Below are 27,276 nucleotides of genomic sequence, written 5' to 3'. Positions count from 1 at the left end.
GTGCAGGATGGATTGGCTTCTTAGGCTACTGGACACCATTAGCTCCAGAGGGATCGAACACAGGCCCAGCCATGGAGTCCGGTCCCAGAGCCGCGCCGCCGTCCCCCTTGCAGATGCCGAAGAGTGAAGAGGTCCAGAAACCGGCGGCAGAAGACTTTTCAGTCTTCATGAGGTAGCGCACAGCACTGCAGCTGTGCGCCATTGTTGTCAGCACACTTCACACCAGCGGTCACTGAGGGTGCAGGGCGCTGGGGGGGGCGCCCTGGGCAGCAATGAAATACCTATACTGGCTAAAAGATACATCACATATAGCCCCTGGGGCTATATGGATGTATTTAACCCCTGCCAGGTCTCAGAAAAACGGGAGAAGAAGCCCGCCGAAAAGGGGGCGGAGCCTATTCTCCTCAGCACACAGCGCCATTTTCCCTCACAGAAATGCTGGTGGGAAGGCTCCCAGGCTCTCCCCTGCACTGCACTACAGAAACAGGGTTAAAACAGAGAGGGGGGGCACTTATTTGGCGATATGATTATATATATTAAGATGCTATAAGGGAAAAACACTTATATAAAGGTTGTCCCTGTATAATTATAGCGTTTTGGTGTGTGCTGGCAAACTCTCCCTCTGTCTCCCCAAAGGGCTAGTGGGGTCCTGTCCTCTATCAGAGCATTCCCTGTGTGTGTGCTGTGTGTCGGTACGTGTGTGTCGACATGTATGAGGACGATGTTGGTGAGGAGGCGGAGCAATTGCCTGTAATGGTGATGTCACTCTCTAGGGAGTCGACACCGGAATGGATGGCTTATTTAGGGAATTACGTGATAATGTCAACACGCTGCAAGGTCGGTTGACGACATGAGACGGCCGGCAAACCAATTAGTACCTATCCAGGCGTCTCAAACACCGTCAGGGGCTTTAAAACGCCCATTTACCTCAGTCGGTCGACACAGACACAGACACTGACTCCAGTGTCGACGGTGAAGAAACAAACGTATTTTCCATTTGGGCCACACGTTACATGTTAAGGGCAATGAAGGAGGTGTTACATATTTCTGATACTACAAGTACCACAAAAGAGGGTATTATGTGGGGTGTGAAAAAACTACCTGTAGTTTTTCCTGAATCAGATAAATTAAATGAAGTGTGTGATGATGCGTGGGTTTTCCCCGATAGAAAATTATTGGCGTTATACCCTTTCCCGCCAGAAGTTAGGGCGCGTTGGGAAACACCCCTTAGGGTGGATAAGGCGCTCACACGCTTATCAAAACAAGTGGCGATACCGTCTCCAGATACGGCCGCCCTCAAGGAGCCAGCTGATAGGAGGCTGGAAAATATCCTAAAAAGTATATACACACATACTGGTGTTATACTGCGACCAGCGATCGCCTCAGCCTGGATGTGCAGCGCTGGGGTGGCTTGGTCGGGTTCCCTGACTGAAAATATTGATACCCTTGACAGGGACAGTATTTTATTGACTATAGAGCATTTAAAGGATGCATTTCTATATATGCGAGATGCACAGAGGGATATTTGCACTCTGGCATCAAGAGTAAGTGCGATGTCCATATCTGCCAGAAGATGTTTATGGACACGACAGTGGTCAGGTGATGCAGATTCCAAACGGCACATGGAAGTATTGCCGTATAAAGGGGAGGAGTTATTTGGGGTCGGTCCATCGGACCTGGTGGCCACGGCAACAGCTGGAAAATCCACCTTTTTTACCCCAAGTCACATCTCAGCAGAAAAAGACACCGTCTTTTCAGCCTCAGTCCTTTCGTCCCCATAAGGGCAAGCAGGCAAAAGGCCAGTCATATCTGCCCAGGGATAGAGGAAAGGGAAGAAGACTGCAGCAGGCAGCCCATTCCCAGGAACAGAAGCCCTCCACCGCTTTTGCCAAGTCCTCAGCATGACGCTGGGGCCGTACAAGCGGACTCAGCTGCGGTGGGGGGTCGTCTCAAGAGTTTCAGCGCGCAGTGGGCTCACTCGCAAGTGGACCCCTGGATCCTACAAGTAGTATCCCAGGGGTACAGATTGGAAGTTCGAGACATCTCCCCCTCGCAGGTTCCTGAAGTCTGCTTTACCAACGTCTCCCTCCGACAGGGAGGCAGTATTGGAAACAATTCACAAGCTGTATTCCCAGCAGGTGATAATCAAAGTACCCCTCCTACAACAAGGAAAGGGGTATTATTCCACACTATATTGTGGTACTGAAGCCAGACGGCTCGGTGAGACCTATTCTAAATCTGAAATATTTGAACACTTACATACAAAGGTTCAAATCAAGATGGAGTCACTCAGAGCAGTGATAGCGAACCAGGAAGAAGGGGACTATATGGTGTCCCTGGACATCAAGGATGCTTACCTCCATGTCCCAATTTGCCCTTCTCACCAAGGGTACCTCAGGTTCGTGGTACAAAACTGTCACTATCAGTTTCAGACGCTGCCGTTTGGATTGTCCACGGCACCCCGGGTCTTTACCAAGGTAATGGCCGAAATGATGATTCTTCTTCAAAGAAAAGGCGTCTTAATTATCCCTTACTTGGACGATCTCCTGATAAGGGCAAGGTCCAGAGAACAGTTGGAGGTCGGAGTAGCACTATCTCAAGTAGTTCTACGACAGCACGGGTGGATTCTAAATATTCCAAAATCGCAGCTGTCTCCGACGACACGTCTGCTGTTCCTAGGGATGATTCTGGACACAGTCCAGAAAAAGGTGTTTCTCCCGGAGGAGAAAGCCAGGGAGTTATCCGAGCTAGTCAGGAACCTCCTAAAACCAGGAAAAGTGTCAGTGCATCATTGCACAAGGGTCCTGGGAAAAATGGTGGCTTCTTACGAAGCGATTCCATTCGGCAGATTTCACGCAAGAACTTTTCAGTGGGATCTGCTGGAAAAATGGTCCGGATCGCATCTTCAGATGCATCAGCGGATAACCCTGTCTCCAAGGACAAGGGTGTCTCTTCTGTGGTGGCTGCAGAGTGCTCATCTACTAAAGGGCCACAGATTCGGCATTCAGGACTGGGTCCTGGTGACCACGGATGCCAGCCTGAACGGCTGGGGAGCAGTCACACAAGGAAAAAATTTCCAGGGAGTGTGATCAAGTCTGGAGACTTCTCTCCACATAAATATACTGGAGCTAAGAGCAATTTACAATGCTCTAAGCTTAGCAAGACCTCTGCTTCAAGGTCAGCCGGTATTGATCCAGTGGGACAACATCACGGCAGTCGCCCACGTAAACAGACTGGGCGGCACAAGAAGCAGGAGGGCAATGGCAGAAACTGCAAGGATTCTTCGCTGGGCGGAAAATCATGTGTTAGCACTGTCAGCAGTGTTCATTCCGGGAGTGGACAACTGGGAAGCAGACTTCCTCAGCACGACCTCCACCCGGGAGAGTGGGGACTTCATCGGGAAGTCTTTCACATGATTGTGAACCGTTGGGAAAGACCAAAGGTGGACATGATGGCGTCCCGCCTGAACAAAAAACTGGACAGGTATTGCGCCAGGTCAAGAGACCCTCAGGCAATAGCTGTGGACGTTCTGGTAACACCGTGGGTGTACCAGTCGGTGTATGTGTTCCCTCCTCTGCTTCTCATACCTAAGGTACTGAGAATTATAAGACGTAGAGGAGTAAGAACTATACTCGTGGCTCCGGATTGGCCAAGAAGGACTTGGTACCCGGAACTTCAAGAGATGCTCACAGAGGACTCATGGCCTCTGCCGCTAAGAAGGGACTTGCTTCAGCAAGTACCATGTCTGTTCCAAGACTTACCGCGGCTGCGTTTGACGGCATGGCGGTTGAACGCCGGATCCTAAGGGAAAAAGGCATTCCGGAAGAGGTCATTCCTACCCTGGTCAAAGCCAGGAAGGAGGTGACCGCACAACATTATCACCACATGTGGCAAAAATATGTTACGTGGTGTGAGGCCAGGAAGGCCCCACGAAGAAATTTCAACTCGGTCGATTCCTGCATTTCCTGCAAACAGGAGTGTCTATGGGCCTCAAATTGGGGTCCATTAAGGTTCAAATTTCGGCCCTGTCGATTTTCTTCCAGAAAGAATTGGCTTCAGTTCCTGAAGTCCAGAAGTTTGTCAAGGGAGTACTGCATATACAACCCCCTTTTGTGCCTCCAGTGGCACTGTGGGATCTCAACGTAGTTCTGGGATTCCTCAAATCACATTGGTTTAAACCGCTCAAATCTGTGGATTTGAAATATTTCACATGGAAAGTGACCATGATGTTGGCCCTGGCCTCGGCCAGGCGAGTGTCAGAATTGGCGGCTTTGTCTCACAAAAGCCCATATCTGATTGTCCATTCGGACAGGGCAGAGCTGCGGACTCGTCCCCAGTTTCTCCCTAAGGTGGTGTCAGCGTTTCACCTGAACCAGCTTATTGTGGTACCTGCGGCTACTAGGGACTTGGAGGACTCCAAGTTGCTAGATGTTGTCAGGGCCCTAAAAATATAGGTTTCCAGGACGGCTGGAGTCAGGAAAACTGACTTGCTGTTATCCTGTATGCACCCAACAAACTGGGTGCTCTTGCTTCTAAGCAGACGATTGCTAGTTGGATGTGTAGTACAATTCAGCTTGCACATTCTGTGGCAGGCCTGCCACAGCCAAAATATGTAAATGCCCATTCCACAAGGAAGGTGGGCTCATCTTGGGCGGCTGCCCGAGGGGTCTCGGCTTTACAACTTTGCCGAGCTGCTACTTGGTCAGGGGCACACCCTGGCTGAGGAGGACCTGGAGTTCTCTCACTCGGTGCTGCAGAGTCATCCGCACTCTCCCGCCCGTTTGGGAGCTTTGGTATAATCCCCATGGTCCTGACGGAGTCCCCAGCATCCACTTAGGACGTCAGAGAAAATAAGAATTTACTTACCGATAATTCTATTTCTCGTAGTCCGTAGTGGATGCTGGGCGCCCATCCCAAGTGCGGATTGTCTGCAATACTTGTACATAGTTATTGTTACAAAAATCGGGTTATTATTGTTGTGAGCCATCTTTTCAGAGGCTCCGCTGTTATCATGCTGTTAACTGGGTTCAGATCACAGGTTGTACAGTGTGATTGGTGTGGCTGGTATGAGTCTTACCCGGGATTCAAAATCCTTCCTTATTGTGTACGCTCGTCCGGGCACAGTATCCTAACTGAGGCTTGGAGGAGGGTCATAGGGGGAGGAGCCAGTGCACACCACCTGATCCTAAAGCTTTTACTTTTGTGCCCTGTCTCCTGCGGAGCCGCTAATCCCCATGGTCCTGACGGAGTCCCCAGCATCCACTACGGACTACGAGAAATAGAATTATCGGTAAGTAAATTCTTATTTTTTTTGCAATCAACGCAGATAGTTCAAATTTCTCACAACTAATCACAAATTTGTCAAAACTTCCACTATGGGGTATATTCAATTGAGGTCGGATCCATTCCAACATGCATTTGTCGGAATGGATCCGACAAGGGCTATTCAATTAAAAAAGTCGAATTGAGATGAGGGACCGGAGAGGTGGGAGTGGGGGGAGAGCAGCGGGCAGACGGGGGACACAGCGCTGCAGGAGGATGTGGAACAGCCGCCAGACCCCACGGCAGCGTCCACCCGGCTCCAGCAAGCGGGACCTCACTTACTGGAACCAGGTGAACGCTGCCCAGTCTGCCCGCGGCTCTCCCCCGTCTGCCCGCGGCTCTTCCCTCTCTCCTCCTCTCAGGTCCCTCATCTCAGTTCGACTTTTTTTAAGTCAAACTGAGATGGTCGGAAATGGGGCCAAAACCTGTCGAATTTGGCCCCCTTTCCCTCAGAAGCATGTGAATCGGCAGCTATTCCGCCAATTAACGTACTATTCGACAAGTCGAATTCCCTGACTTATCAACTAAAAATGCTGGGGACTGAATAGGCCGGAACCCCTTCCAACCTGAAAAAGTCAAAAACTGCTGTCTTTTCGACAAGACGGCAGTTTCGAACTTAATTGAATATACCCCTATATCTGTAGTCATGGTGCACATATTGTTACTACCAGGCCTGGGTTTAGTATAAACCATAATTAGGCCTATTCTTAGCAACACAAATGTGTTACCATTTTTTGTGTGCATAAACATAAAAAAAAACAAATCAACTTACATGGGCTAGGTTAACGTATAAAAATAGGTTAAATATGGTAACTATGGGGGTCATTCCGAGTTGTTCGCTCGCTAGCAGTTTTTAGCAGCCGTGCAATCGCTATGCCGCCTCCCACTGGGAGTGTATTTTAGCTTAGCAGAAGTGCGAACGAAAGGATCGCAGAGCGGCTCCAAAAAATATTTGTGCAGTTTCAGAGTTGCTCCAGACCTACTCAGCGCTTGCGATCACTTCAGACTATTCAGTTCCTGTTTTGACGTCACAAACACGCCCTGCGTTCGCCCAGCCGTGCCTGCGTTTTTCCTTGCATGCCTGCGTTTTTTCGAACACTCCCTGAAAACGGTCAGTTAACACCCAGAAACTCCCTCTTCCTGTTAATAACTCTGCGGCCATCAGTGCGACTGAAAAGCTTCACTAGTCCTAACTACATTGTTCGTTGTAATAGTACGACGCGCGTGCGCATTGCGCCGCATACGCACGCGCGGAAGTGCCGATTTTTTTTCCTGATCGCTGCACAGCGACCGAAATCTGCTAGCGAACAACTCGGAATGACTCCCTATAGTCTGCTCTGTTACATGACAACTGGGAGTATGAAATAGAAATGGGTGTAGATTGTTGAGAGGAAGGTTTAGGAGAGCAAACGTTATGTGCAAAAAAAGGGTAAATCTGGCTCTGATGACAATAAATCCAACTCAGTCTGTAGACAAATGCACCAAGAGAGAGACAGAAAGATTATTCAAAGATTTATATTAAATGTCCCACACAGTACAGTTGAAATACTGTACTTACATAAAGACTGATTGCCTAAAAGATAGATTTAGCCCCAACCTCTATAGAGCCTAATTTATGGCCTAGATTTTAACAGTATTTGTCCTACAAAGCTGTGTTAATAATACATACAGACATGTCCTCATACATCTTGCCTCAATATGCCACGTAGCGTGAGATGCCTGGTGTGAGTTAGATGACAGGTCCCGTGCAACTCCATTAGCTTTGGGCATCTTTTTCGATGAAAATTAGTCTTAAACTGGCCATACACCTAAAAATGTATTGTCAGATCTGGCTGGTTGGAACGAAAACCTGGTAATGGATGAGAGCAAATGACAATTGACCATTTGCTCCCAAACACTTGAAAACAGACAAAAATGGTCAATAAGACAAATTGTTTTAACCGATTTGTGTGAACAACCATTTTTTGTCAGTTTTACGGCATTTAGGAGCAAATGGTCAATTGTCATTTGCACTCATCCAATACCAGGTTTTCATTCCAACCACCAGATTTGACAATAAATCTTTAGGTGTATGGGCAGCATTACTCGCATTGCAATGCAAATAAGATGCACAAGCAGACTCTGCTGATTAAAATGATATGTGGCATGCCTATATTCTGTGTGCGACCGCAGCTGCATCTGCATCTAGGAAAACACTGTAGCGTAGCATTTCATATGCAGATACAGCCGCAGTCACACATAGAATCTAGGCATGCTGCATATAATTTTAAGCAGCAAAAGCTGCTTGTGCGTCCTATTTGCATCTATTTGCGAACAAGATGCAATTTAATGGAAACAGTTGCACAACAATATGCTCAGCGCTACCAGAAGGGCTGTTTAACGTGTAGATAAGCTAGATTTAAGTGGGCACATCTGTATGTGTGCATTCTTCTTGATAGAAATCTGTAGACAATGCTGCTCTGAATCACTCATTTACTAAGGATTCATTTGCATGCCAAATAGTGGCAATTCCCCATTGGTGCAAACATCGACCAAATAACATTGGTATCATTGGAAACCACAAATTTACTAAAAACTTTTGTTAAATCCCTCCACTTCATACCAAAATCGCCTCTTAGTCACACCTCAACGCAGTAAATCTCTGCAATGATTTGATGAAACAACCTATTTTTGCCTAAGACCAATCAAAAGCACCACCTAAGTTGTACAAAAAGCGCACCTCAAAGCACCTTCAACATGTGCATGTTTGACAGAAGCATGCACAGATCAGTTACAGCAATGCTGTCTGTAAAAGTAAACAAAGAGTTAAAAATCGTAAAAAAAAATGACGTGGGGTCCCATCCCCCAACAGCATAACTGTCACCGGGCTCTTTGAGCCGACCCTGGTTGAAAAAATATAGGGGAGAAAATTACTGTGGTCCCCCTGTATTTTAACAACCTGCACCGGGCTCTTGGACCAATCCTGGTTCAAAAAATCCAAGGAAGAAAAGATGTAAGGTCGCCCATATTTTTAAAAGCAGCATCTGGCTCCCCCAGCCAGGGAGGTAATGCCACAGTCGGGGTACATATTTATATTGGTCCCTGTGGCCATATCATTACCCCCTTTCGCCCCCCATTACCCCAAACTAGTTAGCCAACTGGCGAGGATTCCGAGGAGGTGGGACCCCACCAATAAAGGGGTCCCTCCCCTCCAGGGCACCCAAGGCCAGGGCTGAAGCCTGATTAATGGGTGTGAAAACAACATATGTTTCTATGATGGGAGCCACTTAATTATGCAGTTAACCACAAGGTCAATTGAGGTGAACCACAAAGCTGACCTCAATAGACCTTGTGGTTAACCACATAATCATATAATTCCCAACACTGGAATGAATGGTGTTTTACACCCATTCATCTCAGGTGTAATATGTGTTGCTGGCGGTCGGGCTCCCGGCGACCAGCATACCGGCACCGAAATCCCGACCGCTGGCATACCGACAGTTGGGCGAGCGCAAATGAGCCCCTTGCAGGCTCGCTGCGCTCGCTACGCTATCTATTCTCCCTCTAGGAGGGTCGTGTACCCCCAAGAGGGAGAAAAAGTTGTTGATATGCCAGCGGTCGGAATTCCGGAGCCGGTATGGTGGTCGTCGGGAGCCCGGCCGCCGGCAACCTGAAGACCACCCATTCATCTCTATAGGTGCTACACACAGCCAATGAGCAATGAAACTCCCCCGGAGCAGAGTGCTAATTGGCTGACCAGGGCTCCTAGAGACAGCAGTCACCCGTGTACCCGTCATTTGCGCAGTTAAGCAGCATGTGGAAACACATGCTGCTCCTCAATCCGCTGGATTCAAGCTTTCGGTTTGTTGTTTTTTAACCCCTTGGATGCTTACATGGCCCGAAGATGACCAATCTACACTGAAACAAGGTTTTTGTTTTTTGACAGGTGATGTGGATTACTACTGTAGAAGAGAACGTGAGGGCAACGGGTGATGTAGGTAAGTATGTGTAAGTGTGTGTATCTATGTGAGTGTGAATGCATGCTTAAATAAAGTTGTACTCTGAATAGTGTGTGTCCTGTGTTTATTGTAATATTTTGTTTACAGTAGGACTACAGGCACCAGTGGACCATTTAATGCCCCACATGCTGGTAATTGTGGTTCCCCAAGTACCAACATGTGGGGGAGGCTTGCCGGGACCTATAGTTCTACTGTAAAAAACAATATTTTTATTTTTAAACTTTAATGCTATGAACCCAGCACCCATCGCCTACAGGTGCTGGGCATAGCTTGGGCTTCAGCCCCGGCCTTGAGTACCCATGAGGGGAGACATCTTTATTGGGAGGGTCCACACTCCCTCAGGAATAAACAGCATGGGCTGACTAGTTGGGGGGTGGGGGGGGGGGGGGGGGATGCTATGGCACGGACCAATAATAATGCCTGGTGCTGGTTGTTAAATATAGGGGGACAGCAGTCATTTTTCCGCTGTATTTTTCCATCCAAGACCATCTCAAAGAGCCCAGGGCTAGTTATGCATTTGGGGGTGGGGGTTGGGGAACACCACGTCATTTAAAAAAAAAAAAACTCTTTACTTTTACAGACAGATCTTAATGATCTTTGCATGCTTATGTCAAACATGCACATGTCGAGGTGCGAGTTTTGTGCGTCTTTTATTGTGAACAACAAAATTGCACCTATACACACACATACTACTACAATACGACATACTACAACATCGGAAGACAAAGACGCGAGTGAAAAAATGCTTGTTAGTAAATGTACGCTTTTTGTTCTGGCGATTAGTGTGATTTGTTAAATCAGGCAAAATAAAATCTTAGTAAATGACCCACTAGTAGTTCAAATATCTCTAGGTTACCTGATTTCTATTGTAAGTAATAAGTAAAGAAATAACTACTTTGATATATGTTGCTTTTATCTGAATTATGCAACCTCTGTTCTTTTTAAATACCTTTATAGAATGTGTTCAGGGAACCTGAAAAAAAAACCCATAATTTAAACAATACTCTATTATAAATAACTTGGTTTTATGTCATATTTAAATAAAAAAGGTTTAGTATATCATAAATGATTTATCTTTTTCTTCTGTTGTGGAAAGCAAATATTATAATATGGACATTTCTTTTATAAATTAATGTTATATTTTTTTTTATTGAAAAACGCTGCAATGCATTTGATTACATATGGATGTCTTCATGGACTGGTCTGAAATATAAATATTCTACCGATGAGCTCATTATGATAGTAGAAGACAGGTTAGCTACAGCATGTAGATTTTCTCTGACTCTTCAGAGAGCTGTCCTTGGTGCTGATTACAATCAGCTTCCTATGATCATGTTTATCTGTTCACATAATCAACCTAGAAGTCTGGAGCATATTCCACACATCTCTAGATATCCATGATTCTAATACAGCTCAATTTTGTTTTCAAGTCATAAGAGTCCGACAGTATGGTCAGAACAGTTGTGATCTACACAGGGTCAATCACGTCACAGCCATACAGCATGTGTATTGTAAATTACATTCTGGCCTCAAATACATCTAAAGCTTCCTGCAGATCATTTCTACTATTGATATAAATAGAGCCAGGAGAAAATTTTATATATATATATATATATATATATATATAATAGAAATATTACCCAGAGATGGGGCGGTACTCCAATGAATTGCAAGCGGGTGTATAATCATTATACATACGCTTGCAAATCATTGGAGTGCCGCACCATCTCTGCGTTGTATTTATCTATATTGTGAGGGCACCCAATGTTACATGTGTTAAGTGCCCGTGCCGGACCCCTGCTTGTGTCTAATATAGAAATATTTATACCAGACAGAACTTCTAGGTGTCGAAACTTGGAAGAGGAGTTAAACCATTCCCATTGACTCACATCTAGAAGGGTGTTTACTGTGAAGATGTGAAACATATACACTCCATATTTCATTTCTACATGTCTGTGGACATGCCAGCATCATTAAAGGAACTCAAAGCATAGTGCAAAGCAAAACTATTTATATAAACCATTCAAGCATCACGGTCACTAGTGCATGTCAGTGCCCCATTAACCCCAAGGCAATGGAAGCCACTATGTTCCTACCATAGGTCGATATTCACACGTACATGCTATTGTGTAACATGCCTTTAAATATAAACATATTAGGCTGCTTGTAACACGTAATATTGACAATAAAATACTAAACAACACAAACTAAAATAGACACAGAAGACAACTTAATATTCAAAATAGTCAGCAATAGAGATAGTTTAATGGTAGTCAATTTACCAGTTGAAAATGGAGAGGAACAGTACTAATGGTTCAAGTAAAACAAGGCCTGCAAATGTGTAACTTATATATACACACTGGATTACATAGCACACAATCCCTCATCTAAAAGTGTATTTTTAAAGTTATAATATTATTATTAATTATTATTATTACAGGTTGAGTATCCCTTATCCAAAATGCTTGGGACCAGAAGTATTTTGGATATTGGATTTTTCCGCATTTTGGAGTAACTGCATACCATAATGAGATATCATCGTGATGGGACCCAAGTATAAGCACAGAATGCATTTATGTTTCATATACACCTTATACACACAGCCGGAAGGTAATTTTAGCCAATATTTTTTGAAACTTTGTGCATTGAACAAAGTGTATCTACATTCACACAATTCATTTATGTTTCATATACACCTTATACACACAGCCTGAAGGTCATTTAATACAATATTTTTAATAACTTTGTGTATTACACAAAGTTTGTGTACATTGAGCCATCAGAAAACAAAGGTTTCACTATCTCACTCTCACTCAAAAAAAGTCAGTATTTCGGAATATTTGGATATGGGATACTCAACCTGTATTATTATTATTATTATTATTATTATTATTATTATTAAAACAATGATGCTTTTTAATAAAAGGGAACTCTGGGTGATGTGTGTAGTATTTATTTGATAATGTCACTGGCTCATTGCTGGCATGTTGTAGTCCAAGAGACTGTCATAGGTAAGTAGGCGCAGAAGGGTGTGTGGGGAAAACACACAGCAGTATACCATACAGGTGTATGGAGGATGTAGAGATAGGAAGAGCAATGCTGTGGGTGTGAGTGCCAGGAACATACAGTATAAGAATAGTGTGTATATGTATTGGAATGTGATACATTATTAATATAACAAAAAGTAAAGTAGGATATGCAGAGGCTGGTGGTGCCTCTATGGCTGAAATAAAGTGCACAAGCTATAGCTCCTGATACGGGTGTGTGGTGTGCATACAGTACACACAGCATACACGGCAGTTGGCTGTGACGACGAGTCAGGGTGTACTGTATATGTACAGTATATGGAAGGGATAGCAGGGATCGCTTGGCTTCATCTGGTGTATTTTGTAAACATTACCAACTAATGCCCAGTCATCCGCCCTGCACGCAGGAGCCACACATGGCAGCAGTGGACGGGGGTGGAGGTTGCTCACCTGCTCGGAGCCCTGGAAGCAGATCTTACAGGTCGGTGGGGTCGGGGTGTCGCTGCTCTCCACGCTGTCCGAGTCGCTCCTGCTGTCCCGGGGAGAGGCTGTTCCGGCTTTCGCTGCCTGCTGCCCGTCCTCCTCCCCCAGCTCTTGTTTCTCATCCACCGGCTCGTCTGCAGGCTTGTCATCCGCTTGCCCACGCTCCTCCTGCATCCCGCTCGGCAGCCGTGATCTGGGCTCCGGAGAGGGTGTGTGCGCTGCTGCGGGCGGCCGGGTGTGCGGACGTGGTGTGTAGCGGTGCGGGGTCACTGCGTGTCCGGCTCCATCACTGGCGGAGGCTGCAAATCATCATACACAGACATGAGGGGGAGGAGGAGACTGACTGACACCCAGCAGCCCCATCACACTCATAATGGGCGCTCGCCGCCTGCGCTCCTCTGCCCGCTGCCTACTGCTGCTGCCAGTCATACCGTGCTCATCCCCTCACTCCCTGACCACCACACACACACACAAACACACACTCTTGCTAGATGTGTGTTGGGTCAGATGTGTGTTGGGGGCTGTATTCCTAGCACCTGCATGCGCATACCTGGTAAGTTTTCTCCCTCGGGTAGGGTGTCTGATAGTATTAGGGATCCAGATCTGTGTGTTTGCCCCGATTACGATACTTCCCCCGTGGGGGTGTGTCTTCCTGTCTGTCTCCCTGTGGCCCCTCTTGCGCAGCAGTGAAATATGCGGGATCCCGGCAGTTACCGGTCAAGTGGGGAAACAGCTCCGCAACGATAACCGACGTCACCCGCTGCACCGACCAATCACGTGACAGGATCTCCGCTGTCAGGCGCTGCACTTGTATGTACAGGATTACATCTTATTTATTCCAATAAGTCTACTAACGTTACATATCATCTTGATCACAATAAAGGGGTCTATTCATGAAGCAGTGAGAAGAGTGGAGAAGTGAAGCTGTGGAGAAGTTGCCCATGGCAACCAATCAGCTGCTTCGTACAGTTGTATAGTATGCAAATTATAAATGTTACTTCAATGCTGATTGGTTGCCATGGACAACTCTCCACTGGCTCACTTCTCCTCCCTTTTCACTGCTTCATGAATAGACTCCATAGGGCGGGATGTACTATCACTGATCGCGGGTCATCGCAATGATGCTAATCGCATATGTACTAACATATGCGATTAGTATCGCGATGCTTGTGGTGCCCCGCGAACAGTGGTAGTCTCGAGGGGAAGCCCTGCAGCTCAGCGCCCACCTCACCATGACCTCCTGCAGCATGGAGTACGGCGGCGCCCTGAGACGCACGGCTGGCACCCGCCCATCTCCCGTCATATGCTCCTGCGTGCGGCGAAGGACCACGCCGTTCCTGGTGTGCACCACCCCGAGGTGCCGGTCGCTACCACCATCAGCACCCGGAACCCCGGCACTTCATATGGGGAACAAGCAGCTGTGCAGTCGGGGCAGCTACAGGAAGCACGGAGTGCACCAGCTTCTGGAGGACGGGGAGGGGGAAGAGGAGGACCCTCACCAGCTGCTGCAGGAGCTCGGAGGAGGCGGGGGATTATGGAGCAGGCTGCCAGGACACCAACACACTGGTGAGAGAGGGGTCGGCGTTCAGCGGCGAGTGCAGCGGGTTGCGGAAAGAAGCCCATAGGCTTCTATAGGGTATCGCCATAAAAAGATGGTGATACCCTCCGCACCGATGTGTGGGCGGCTGGGTCTTAGTACATTTCAAAGTGCGGTAAAACCCCCGAATACCGCATTTTTCCCTTAGTACATCCCGCCCATAGGGTCTATTTACTAAGTTTTGGATGGAGATAAAGTGGACGGAGAAAACGTACCAGCCATTCAGCTCCTAACTGCCAGGACACAGGCTGGGTTTGAAAAATGGAAGTTAGGAGCTGATTGGGTGCTACTTTATCTCCATCCAAGGCTTAGTAAATAGACCCATGGGTAAAACATTAGTCATACTTGCCTGCTTTTGAAAACGAGTCCAGGGAGATTCCAGTTGGCAGCAGAATACACAGCACTTTCTGGTGGTGAGGGGGGGGTCATGCTCTGCCCAAAGGGCATGTCTAGGTCCACCTATAAGGGGATTTATTGCCACTCAGGGGTGTGTCCCGTTGAAAACTATAGTACTAATACCAGCTAAAAACAAAAAGAGTAATAAAATAGGTACACTAGAGTAATAATAGGTGCACTATATATTAAGGTAGTGTGTACTGTACACTGGTGAGAAGAGACGGATGAATAGAAAACCTACAGTATATACACTGGTGTGCGATTGTGTGATATAGATATATATATATATATATATATATATATATATAGAAACAAAAAGTTCAGCACTCACCAAAATGAGCTCACTTATACCCCTTTCACATCGCACAAATAACCCGGTATCGACACGGCATATTGCCGTGTCGACACGGGTCAGTGTGCGATGTGAAAGCACTTTCGGCGAATTAGCGGGTCGCGTGACCCGGTAATTCAACCCTGTATAAAAGAAGGATTATACCCGGGTCAGTCGCAGTGTGAATGGGAGCCGCGTCGATGCGACACGGTTCCCATTCACAGCATAGGGAGAGGCGGCGCAGGAGATGAGCTCATCTCCCAGCGCCGCCTCCACCCCTGCTGCTGCTGCGCCTTCCCCCCCGCTGCTATGGCAACCGTCCCGGTATATTGCCGTGTCGGAAAGCCATCAAAGGAGACCAAATGCCGGATCCCACCCGTTAAGGACACGTTTCTCTTACCGGGTGGGATCCGGCATTTGCGATGTGAAAGCGGTATTATCCTCACAACATCAATGAATAAATGAATAACCAAGGATTACCCCTGAAATATACTCATTAACTGTGGCCACAAACTTTGTTCATGCACCCCAATTATCTTAAACCTGTGTCAGCTGCCCTTTAGTAATTTATCAGCCAGTGTCAGGTGACTAGTGTACCTTTTAAAAGCCATGCAGTTCATGGCAGGTACACCTTACACCAAGTGGGCATATTTGCAGTTATATTATGTGATACAGTTTCCAGGTTTTAATTTTTATGATTTTGTGATAGTGTAGGACCTGCATGAAGGTGGGGTACCTTGGCGAGCGGTATGCAGGCTTCCGTGCATTGGCCAATTCACTAACTAAACCCCCATCATTTATTCATTTATTCATTGATGTTGTGAGGATAAGTGAGCTCATTTTGGTGAGTGCTGAACTTTTTGGTTCTATATTTTTGAGTAGGTGGCCATGGGCTACATGCACCCCACCCTATTAGTGGCGAGTGCGGATACTGCACTGCTGTGGTTTTCTATTTGCTGGTATATATATATATATAGATATATATATAGATATATATACGCATATACGCACACACACATACATATTACACCCAGTACACACTAGAGATGAGCGGGTTCGGTTCCTCGGAATCCGAACCCGCCCGAACTTCAGCTTTTTTTACACGGATCCGAGCGACTCGGATCTTCCCGCCTTGCTCGGTTAACCCGAGCGCGCCCGAACGTCATCATGACGCTGTCGGATTCTCGCGAGGCTCGGATTCTATCGCGAGACTCGGATTCTATATAAGGAGCCGCGCGTCGCCGCCATTTTCACACGTGCATTGAGATTGATAGGGAGAGGACGTGGCTGGCGTCCTCTCCATTTAGATTAGAAGAGAGAGTGTGAGATTGAGACAGAGACACTTGATTTACTGGAGCTTAGGAGTACTAGAGAGTGCAGAGTTTACTAGTGACTGACCACTGACCAGTGACCACCAGTGCAGTTTTATTTAATATAATCCGTTCTCTGCCTGAAAAAAACGATACACAGTGACTCAGTCACATACCATATCTGTGCTCAGCCCAGTGTGCTGCATCATCTATGTATAATATCTGACTGTGCTCACACAGCTTAATTGTGGGGGAGACTGGGGAGCAGTTATAGGTTATAGCAGGAGCCAGGAGTACATATTATTAAAATTAAACAGTGCACACTTTTGCTGCAGGAGTGCCACTGCCAGTGTGACTGACCAGTGACCTGACCACACTGACCACCAGTATAGTATACTATATTGTGATTGCCTGAAAAAGTTAAACACTCGTCGTGTGACTTGTGTGGTGTTTTTTTATTCTATAAAAAACTCATTCTGCTGACAGACAGTGTCCAGCAGGTCCGTCATTATATAATATATACCTGTCCGGCTGCAGTAGTGATATATATATATTTTTTATATCATTATTTATCATCCAGTCGCAGCAGACACAGTACGGTAGTTCACGGCTGTAGCTACCTCTGTGTCGGCACTCGGCAGTCCATCCATAATTGTATACCACCTACCCGTGGTTTTTTTTTTCTTTCTTCTTTATACATACTACATCTCATTATCATCCAGTCTATATTAGCAGCAGACACAGTACAGTACGGTAGTCCACGGCTGTAGCTACCTCTGTGTCGGCACTCGGCAGTCCATCCATAATTGTATACCACCTACCCGTGGTTTTTTTCTTCTTCTTTATACATACTACATCTCATTATCATCCAGTCTATATTAGCAGCAGACACAGTACAGTACGGTAGTCCACGGCTGTAGCTACCTCTGTGTCGGCACTCGGCAGTCCATCCATAATTGTATACCACCTACCCGTGTTTTTTTTTTCTTTCTTCTTTATACATACTACATCTCATTATCAACCAGTCTATATTAGCAGCAGACACAGTACAGTACGGTAGTCCACGGCTGTAGCTACCTCTGTGTCGGCACTCGGCAGTCCGTCCATAATTGTATACCACCTACCCGTGGTTTTTTTTTCTTTCTTCTTTATACATACTACATCTCATTATCATCCAGTCTATATTAGCAGCAGACACAGTACAGTACGGTAGTCCACGGCTGTAGCTACCTCTGTGTCGGCACTCGGCAGTCCATCCATAATTGTATACCACCTACCCGTGGTTTTTTTTTTCTTCCTTATACATACTACATCTCATTATCATCCAGTCTATATTAGCAGCAGACACAGTACAGTACGGTAGTCCACGGCTGTAGCTACCTCTGTGTCGGCACTCGGCAGTCCATCCATAATTGTATACCACCTACCCGTGGTTTTTTTTTTCTTTCTTCTTTATACATACTACATCTCATTATCATCCAGTCTATATTAGCAGCAGACACAGTACAGTACGGTAGTCCACGGCTGTAGCTACCTCTGTGTCGGCACTCGGCAGTCCGTCCATAATTGTATACCACCTACCCGTGGTTTTTTTTTCTTTCTTCTTTATACATACTACATCTCATTATCATCCAGTCTATATTAGCAGCAGACACAGTACAGTACGGTAGTCCACGGCTGTAGCTACCTCTGTGTCGGCACTCGGCAGTCCATCCATAATTGTATACCACCTACCCGTGGTTTTTTTTTTCTTCTTTATACATACTACATCTCATTATCATCCAGTCTATATTAGCAGCAGACACAGTACAGTACGGTAGTCCACGGCTGTAGCTACCTTTGTGTCGGCACTCGGCAGTCCATCCATAATTGTATACCACCTACCCGTGGTTTTTTTTTCTTTCTTCTTTATACATACTACATCTCATTATCATCCAGTCTATATTAGCAGCAGACACAGTACAGTACGGTAGTCCACGGCTGTAGCTACCTCTGTGTCGGCACTCGGCAGTCCGTCCATAATTGTATACCACCTACCCGTGGTTTTTTTTTCTTTCTTCTTTATACATACATACTACATCTCATTATCAACCAGTCTATATTAGCAGCAGACACAGTACAGTACGGTAGTCCACGGCTGTAGCTACCTCTGTGTCGGCACTCGGCAGTCCATCCATAATTGTATACCACTTACCCGTGGTTTTTTTTTTTCTTCTTTATACATACTACATCTCATTATCATCCAGTCTATATTAGCAGCAGACACAGTACAGTACGGTAGTCCACGGCTGTAGCTACCTCTGTGTCGGCACTCGGCAGTCCGTCCATAATTGTATACCACCTACCCGTGGTTTTTTTTTCTTTCTTCTTTATACATACATACTACATCTCTTTATCAACCAGTCTATATTAGCAGCAGACACAGTACGGTAGTCCACGGCTGTAGCTACCTCTGTGTCGGCACTCGGCAGTCCGTCCATAATTGTATACCACCTACCCGTGGTTTTTTTTTCTTTCTTCTTTATACATACATACTACATCTCTTTATCAACCAGTCTATATTAGCAGCAGACACAGTACGGTAGTCCACGGCTGTAGCTACCTCTGTGTCGGCACTCGGCAGGCCGTCCATAATTGTATACCACCTACCCGTGGTTTTTTTTTCTTTCTTCTTTATACATACATACTACATCTCTTTATCAACCAGTCTATATTAGCAGCAGACACAGTACAGTACGGTAGTCCACGGCTGTAGCTACCTCTGTGTCGGCACTCGGCAGTCCATCCATAATTGTATACTAGTATCCATCCATCTCCATTGTTTACCTGAGGTGCCTTTTAGTTGTGCCTATTAAAATATGGAGAACAAAAATGTTGAGGTTCCAAAATTAGGGAAAGATCAAGATCCACTTCCACCTCGTGCTGAAGCTGCTGCCACTAGTCATGGCCGAGACGATGAAATGCCAGCAACGTCGTCTGCCAAGGCCGATGCCCAATGTCATAGTACAGAGCATGTCAAATCCAAAACACCAAATATCAGTAAAAAAAGGACTCCAAACCCTAAAATAAAATTGTCGGAGGAGAAGCGTAAACTTGCCAATATGCCATTTACCACACGGAGTGGCAAGGAACGGCTGAGGCCCTGGCCTATGTTCATGGCTAGTGGTTCAGCTTCACATGAGGATGGAAGCACTCAGCCTCTCGCTAGAAAAATGAAAAGACTCAAGCTGGAAAAAGCACAACAAAGAACTGTGCGTTCTTCGAAATCCCAAATCCACAAGGAGAGTCCAATTGTGTCGGTTGCGATGCCTGACCTTCCCAACACTGGACGTGAAGAGCATGCGCCTTCCACCATTTGCACGCCCCCTGCAAGTGCTGGAAGGAGCACCCGCAGTCCAGTTCCTGATAGTCAGATTGAAGATGTCAGTGTTGAAGTACACCAGGATGAGGAGGATATGGGTGTTGCTGGCGCTGGGGAGGAAATTGACCAGGAGGATTCTGATGGTGAGGTGGTTTGTTTAAGTCAGGCACCCGGGGAGACACCTGTTGTCCGTGGGAGGAATATGGCCGTTGACATGCCTGGTGAAAATACCAAAAAAATCAGCTCTTCGGTGTGGAAGTATTTCACCAGAAATGCGGACAACATTTGTCAAGCTGTGTGTTCCCTTTGTCAAGCTGTAATAAGTAGGGGTAAGGACGTTAACCACCTCGGAACATCCTCCCTTATACGTCACCTGCAGCGCATTCATAATAAGTCAGTGACAAGTTCAAAAACTTTGGCCGACAGCGGAAGCAGTCCACTGACCAGTAAATCCCTTCCTCTTGTAACCAAGCTCACGCAAACCACCCCACCAACTCCCTCAGTGTCAATTTCCTCCTTCCCCAGGAATGCCAATAGTCCTGCAGGCCATGTCACTGGCAATTCTGATGATTCCTCTCCTGCCTGGGATTCCTCCGATGCATCCTTGCGTGTAACGCCTACTGCTGCTGGCGCTGCTGTTGTTGCTGCTGGGAGTCGATGGTCATCCCAGAGGGGAAGTCGTAAGCCCACTTGTACTACTTCCAGTAAGCAATTGACTGTTCAACAGTCCTTTGCGAGGAAGATGAAATATCACAGCAGTCATCCTGCTGCAAAGCGGATAACTGAGGCCTTGACAACTATGTTGGTGTTAGACGTGCGTCCGGTATCCGCCGTTAGTTCACAGGGAACTAGACAATTTATTGAGGCAGTGTGCCCCCGTTACCAAATACCATCTAGGTTCCACTTCTCTAGGCAGGCGATACAGAGAATGTACACGGACGTCAGAAAAAGACTCACCAGTGTCCTAAAAAATGCAGTTGTACCCAATGTCCACTTAACCACGGACATGTGGACAAGTGGAGCAGGGCAGGGTCAGGACTATATGACTGTGACAGCCCACTGGGTAGATGTATGGACTCCCGCCGCAAGAACAGCAGCGGCGGCACCAGTAGCAGCATCTCGCAAACGCCAACTCTTTCCTAGGAAGGCTACGCTTTGTATCACCGGTTTCCAGAATACGCACACAGCTGAAAACCTCTTACGGCAACTGAGGAAGATCATCGCGGAATGGCTTACCCCAATTGGACTCTCCTGTGGATTTGTGGCATCGGACAACGCCAGCAATATTGTGTGTGCATTAAATATGGGCAAATTCCAGCACGTCCCATGTTTTGCACATACCTTGAATTTGGTGGTGCAGAATTTTTTTAAAAACGACAGGGGCGTGCAAGAGATGCTGTCGGTGGCCAGAAGAATTGCGGGACACTTTCGGCGTACAGGCACCACGTACAGAAGACTGGAGCACCACCAAAAACTACTGAACCTGCCCTGCCATCATCTGAAGCAAGAAGTGGTAACGAGGTGGAATTCAACCCTCTATATGCTTCAGAGGTTGGAGGAGCAGCAAAAGGCCATTCAAGCCTATACAATTGAGCACGATATAGGAGGTGGAATGCACCTGTCTCAAGCGCAGTGGAGAATGATTTCAACGTTGTGCAAGGTTCTGATGCCCTTTGAACTTGCCACACGTGAAGTCAGTTCAGACACTGCCAGCCTGAGTCAGGTCATTCCCCTCATCAGGCTTTTGCAGAAGAAGCTGGAGACATTGAAGGAGGAGCTAACACGGAGCGATTCCGCTAGGCATGTGGGACTTGTGGATGGAGCCCTTAATTCGCTTAACAAGGATTCACGGGTGGTCAATCTGTTGAAATCAGAGCACTACATTTTGGCCACCATGCTCGATCCTAGATTTAAAGACTACCTTGGATCTCTCTTTCCGGCAGACACAAGTCTGCTGGGGTTGAAAGACCTGCTGGTGAGAAAATTGTCAAGTCAAGCGGAACGCGACCTGTCAACATCTCCTCCTTCACATTCTCCCGCAACTGGGGGTGCGAGGAAAAGGCTCAGAATTCCGAGCCCACCCGCTGGCGGTGATGCAGGGCAGTCTGGAGCGACTGCTGATGCTGACATCTGGTCCGGACTGAAGGACCTGACAACGATTACGGACATGTCGTCTACTGTCACTGCATATGATTCTCTCAACATTGAAAGAATGGTGGAGGATTATATGAGTGACCGCATCCAAGTAGGCACGTCACACAGTCCGTACTTATACTGGCAGGAAAAAGAGGCAATTTGGAGGCCCTTGCACAAACTGGCTTTATTCTACCTAAGTTGCCCTCCCACAAGTGTGTACTCCGAAAGAGTGTTTAGTGCCGCCGCTCACCTTGTCAGCAATCGGCGTACGAGGTTACATCCAGAAAATGTGGAGAAGATGATGTTCATTAAAATGAATTATAATCAATTCCTCCGCGGAGACATTGACCAGCAGCAATTGCCTCCACAAAGTACACAGGGAGCTGAGATGGTGGATTCCAGTGGGGACGAATTGATAATCTGTGAGGAGGGGGATGTACACGGTGATATATCGGAGGATGATGATGAGGTGGACATCTTGCCTCTGTAGAGCCAGTTTGTGCAAGGAGAGATTAATTGCTTCTTTTTTGGGGGGGGGGTCCAAACCAACCCGTCATATCAGTCACAGTCGTGTGGCAGACCCTGTCACTGAAATGATGGGTTGGTTAAAGTGTGCATGTCCTGTTTTGTTTATACAACATAAGGGTGGGTGGGAGGGCCCAAGGACAATTCCATCTTGCACCTCTTTTCTCTATCGTCCTAAGTGGATGCTGGGGTTCCTGAAAGGACCATGGGGAATAGCGGCTCCGCAGGAGACAGGGCACAAAAAAGTAAAGCTTTACTAGGTCAGGTGGTGTGCACTGGCTCCTCCCCCCATGACCCTCCTCCAGACTCCAGTTAGATTTTGTGCCCGAACGAGAAGGGTGCAATCTAGGTGGCTCTCCTAAAGAGCTGCTTAGAGAAAGTTTAGTTTAGGTTTTTTTCTTTACAGTGAGTCCTGCTGGCAACAGGATCACTGCAACGTGGGACTTAGGGGGAAAGTAGTAAACTCACCTGCATGCAGAGTGGATTTGCTGCTTGGCTACTGGACACCATTAGCTCCAGAGGGATCGAACACAGGCCCAGCCGTGGAGTCCGGTCCCGGAGCCGCGCCGCCGACCCCCTTGCAGATGCTGAAGCGTGAAGAGGTCCGGAAACCGGCGGCTGAAGACTCCTCAGTCTTCATAAGGTAGCGCACAGCACTGCAGCTGTGCGCCATTTTCCTCTCAGCACACTTCACTGGGCAGTCACTGAGGGTGCAGAGCGCTGGGGGGGGGCGCTCTGAGAGGCAAATATAAACCTTATACAAGGCTAAAAATACCTCACATATAGCCCATAGGGGCTATATGGAGATATTTAACCCCTGCCTGACTGGAAAAATAGCGGGAGAAGAACCCGCCGAAAAAGGGGCGGGGCCTATCTCCTCAGCACACGGCGCCATTTTCTGTCACAGCTCCGCTGGTCAGAACGGCTCCCAGGTCTCTCCCCTGCACTGCACTACAGAAACAGGGTAAAACAGAGAGGGGGGGCACATTAATGGCTATATATATATATATATATTAAAGCAGCTATAAGGGAGCACTTAATATAAGGATATCCCTTGTATATATAGCGCTTTGTGGTGTGTGCTGGCAGACTCTCCCTCTGTCTCCCCAAAAGGGCTAGTGGGTCCTGTCTTCATTAGAGCATTCCCTGTGAGTTTGCGGTGTGTGTCGGTACGTGGTGTCGACATGTATGAGGACGATATTGGTGTGGAGGCGGAGCAATTGCCAAATATGCAGATGTCACCCCCCAGGGGGTCGACACCAGAATGGATGCCTTTATTTGTGGAATTACGTGATGGTTTATCTTCCCTTAAACAGTCTGTTGAGGACATGAGGCGGCCGGACAATCAATTAATGCCTGTCCAGGCGCCTCAAACACCGTCAGGGGCTGTAAAACGCCCTTTGCCTCAGTCGGTCGACACAGACCCAGACACGGGCACTGATTCCAGTGACGACGGTAGAAATTCAAACGTATTTTCCAGTAGGGCCACACGTTATATGATTTTGGCAATGAAGGAGACGTTACATTTAGCTGATACTACAGATACCGTAAAACAGGGTATTATGTATGGTGTGAAAAAACTACAAACAGTTTTTCCTGAATCAGAAGAATTAAATGACGTGTGTGATGAAGCGTGGGTTGCTCCTGATAAAAAGTTGATAATTTCAAAAAAGTTATTGGCATTATACCCTTTCCCGCCAGAGGTTAGGGCGCGCTGGGAAACACCCCCTAAGGTGGACAAGGCGCTCACACGCTTATCCAAACAAGTGGCGTTACCCTCTCCTGAGACGGCCGCACTTAAGGATCCATCAGATAGAAAGATGGAAGTTATTCAAAAGAATATATACACACATGCAGGTGTTATACTACGACCAGCTATAGCAACTGCCTGGATGTGCAGTGCTGGAGTAGTTTGGTCAGAATCCCTGATTGAAAATATTGATACCCTAGATAGGGACAATGTTTTACTGTCGTTAGAACAAATAAAGGATGCATTTATCTATATGCGTGATGCACAGAGGGATATTTGCACACTGGCATCTCGGGTGAGTGCTATGTCCATTTCAGCCAGAAGAGCCTTATGGACACGACAGTGGACAGGCGATGCGGATTCAAAACGTCACATGGAGGTTTTGCCGTATAAAGGGGAGGAGTTATTTGGAGTTGGTCTATCAGACTTGGTGGCCACGGCTACTGCCGGGAAATCCACTTTTTTACCTCAAGTCACTCCCCAACAGAGAAAGGCACCGACCTTTCAACCGCAGCCTTTTCGCTCCTACAAAAATAAGAGAGCAAAGGGCTTGTCGTACCTGCCACGAGGCAGAGGAAGAGGGAAGAGACACCAACAGGCAGCTCCTTCCCAGGAACAGAAGCCCTCCCCGGCTCCTGCAAAAACCTCAGCATGACGCTGGGGCCTCTCAAGCGGACTCGGGGACAGTGGGGGGCCGTCTCAAAAATTACAGCGCGCAGTGGGCTCACTCGCAGGTAGACCCCTGGATCCTGCAGATAATATCTCAGGGGTACAGGTTGGAATTAGAGACGGATCCTCCTCATCGTTTCCTGAAGTCTGCCTTACCAACCGTCTCTTCCGAAAGGGAGAGGGTGTTGGAAGCCATTCACAAGCTGTACGCTCAGCAGGTGATAGTCAAAGTACCCCTATTACAACAAGGAAAGGGGTATTATTCCACTCTATTTGTGGTACCGAAGCCGGATGGCTCGGTAAGGCCTATTCTAAATCTGAAGTCCTTGAACCTCTACATAAAAAAGTTCAAGTTCAAGATGGAGTCACTCAGAGCAGTGATAGCGAACCTGGAAGAAGGGGACTTTATGGTATCCTTGGACATCAAGGATGCGTATCTACACGTTCCGATTTACCCCGCACACCAGGGGTACCTCAGGTTCATTGTTCAAAACTGTCACTATCAGTTTCAGACGCTGCCGTTCGGATTGTCCACGGCGCCTCGGGTCTTTACCAAGGTAATGGCCGAGATGATGATTCTTCTTCGAAGAAAAGGCGTATTAGTTATCCCATACTTGGACGATCTCCTAATAAGGGCAAGGTCCAGAGAACAGCTGGAGACAGCTTTAGCACTATCTCAAGAGGTGCTAAGACAACACGGGTGGATTCTGAATATTCCAAAATCCCATTTAATCCCGACAACTCGTCTGCTGTTCCTAGGAATGATTCTGGACACGGTTCAGAAAAAGGTTTTCCTTCCAGAGGAAAAAGCCAAGGAGTTATCCGATCTGGTCAGGAACCTCCTAAAACCAGGAAAAGTGTCAGTACATCAATGCACAAGAGTCCTGGGAAAAATGGTGGCTTCTTACGAAGCAATTCCATTCGGCAGATTCCATGCAAGAATATTCCAAAGGGATCTGTTGGACAAATGGTCAGGGTCGCATCTGCAGATGCACCTGCGAATAACCCTGTCACCAAAGACAAGGGTGTCACTTCTGTGGTGGTTGCAGAAGGCTCACCTATTAGAAGGCCGCAGATTCGGCATTCAGGATTGGATCCTGGTGACCACGGACGCCAGCCTGAGAGGCTGGGGAGCAGTCACACAAGGAAGAAACTTCCAGGGAGTATGGACGAGTCTGGAAAAGTCTCTTCACATAAACATTCTGGAACTAAGAGCAATCTACAATGCTCTAAGCCAGGCGGAACTTCTCCTGCAAGGAAAGCCGGTGTTGATTCAGTCGGACAACATCACGGCGGTCGCCCATGTAAACAGGCAGGGCGGCACAAGAAGCAGGAGTGCAATGGCAGAAGCTGCCAAGATTCTTCGCTGGGCGGAGAATCACGTGATAGCACTGTCAGCAGTGTTCATCCCGGGCGTGGACAACTGGGAAGCAGACTTCCTCAGCAGACACGATCTTCATCCGGGAGAGTGGGGTCTACATCCAGAAGTCTTCAACATGTTAATAGACCGTTGGGAAAGACCAATTGTAGACATGATGGCGTCTCGCCTCAACAAGAAACTGGACAAATATTGCGCCAGGTCAAGAGATCCACAGGCAATAGCTGTGGACGCACTGGTAACTCCTTGGGTGTACCAGTCAGTGTATGTGTTTCCTCCTCTGCCGCTCATACCAAAGGTATTGAAGATCATACGGCAAAGAAGAGTAAGAACAATACTAGTGGTTCCGGATTGGCCGAGAAGGACTTGGTATCCGGAACTTCAAGAGATGCTCACGGACGAACCGTGGCCTCTACCTCTGAGAAGGGACCTGCTACAGCAGGGTCCCTGTCTTTTTCAAGACTTACCGCGGCTGCGTTTGACGGCATGGCGGTTGAACGCCAGATCCTAAAAGGGAAAGGCATTCCAGAAGAAGTCATTCCTACCTTGATTAAGGCACGGAAGGAAGTCACCGTGAAACATTATCACCGCATTTGGCGAAAATATGTAGCGTGGTGCGAGGATCGGAAGGTTCCGACGGAGGAATTCCAACTGGGTCGTTTCCTACATTTCCTGCAATCAGGATTATCTATGGGTCTCAAATTGGGATCCATTAAGGTTCAAATTTCGGCCCTGTCAATATTCTTCCAAAAAGAATTGGCCTCTGTCCCTGAGGTCCAGACTTTTGTCAAGGGAGTACTGCATATACAGCCTCCTGTGGTGCCTCCGGTGGCACCGTGGGATCTAAATGTAGTTTTAGATTTCCTCAAATCCCATTGGTTTGAACCATTGAAAAAGGTGGATTTGAAATATCTCACATTGAAAGTGACTATGTTACTAGCCCTGGCCTCTGCCAGGAGAGTATCTGAATTGGCGGCTTTATCTTATAAAAGTC

General features: G+C 47.1%; 1 protein-coding gene across 1 annotated transcript in view; it reads right to left on the bottom strand.

The window, feature by feature from the left end:
• The window catches only part of MARCHF11 (membrane associated ring-CH-type finger 11), a 313,378-nt gene extending 299,661 nt beyond the window's left edge, over window positions 1–13,717 (bottom strand). The window contains exons 1-2 of the mRNA XM_063922952.1: window positions 13,380–13,717; window positions 12,797–13,128 (exon numbers count right to left, since the gene is read on the bottom strand). Of these exons, the coding sequence (XP_063779022.1) occupies window positions 12,797–13,003 (207 nt within the window). The 5' untranslated portion in view covers window positions 13,004–13,128; window positions 13,380–13,717. The remainder of the gene's footprint in view (window positions 1–12,796; window positions 13,129–13,379) is intronic.
• Between the last annotated feature and the right edge of the window lie 13,559 nt (window positions 13,718–27,276).

This window comes from Pseudophryne corroboree, chromosome 5 (genome assembly GCF_028390025.1).
Source record: "Pseudophryne corroboree isolate aPseCor3 chromosome 5, aPseCor3.hap2, whole genome shotgun sequence".
NCBI lineage: Eukaryota > Metazoa > Chordata > Amphibia > Anura > Myobatrachidae > Pseudophryne > Pseudophryne corroboree.
This window is presented reverse-complemented; position numbering and strand designations above follow the sequence as displayed.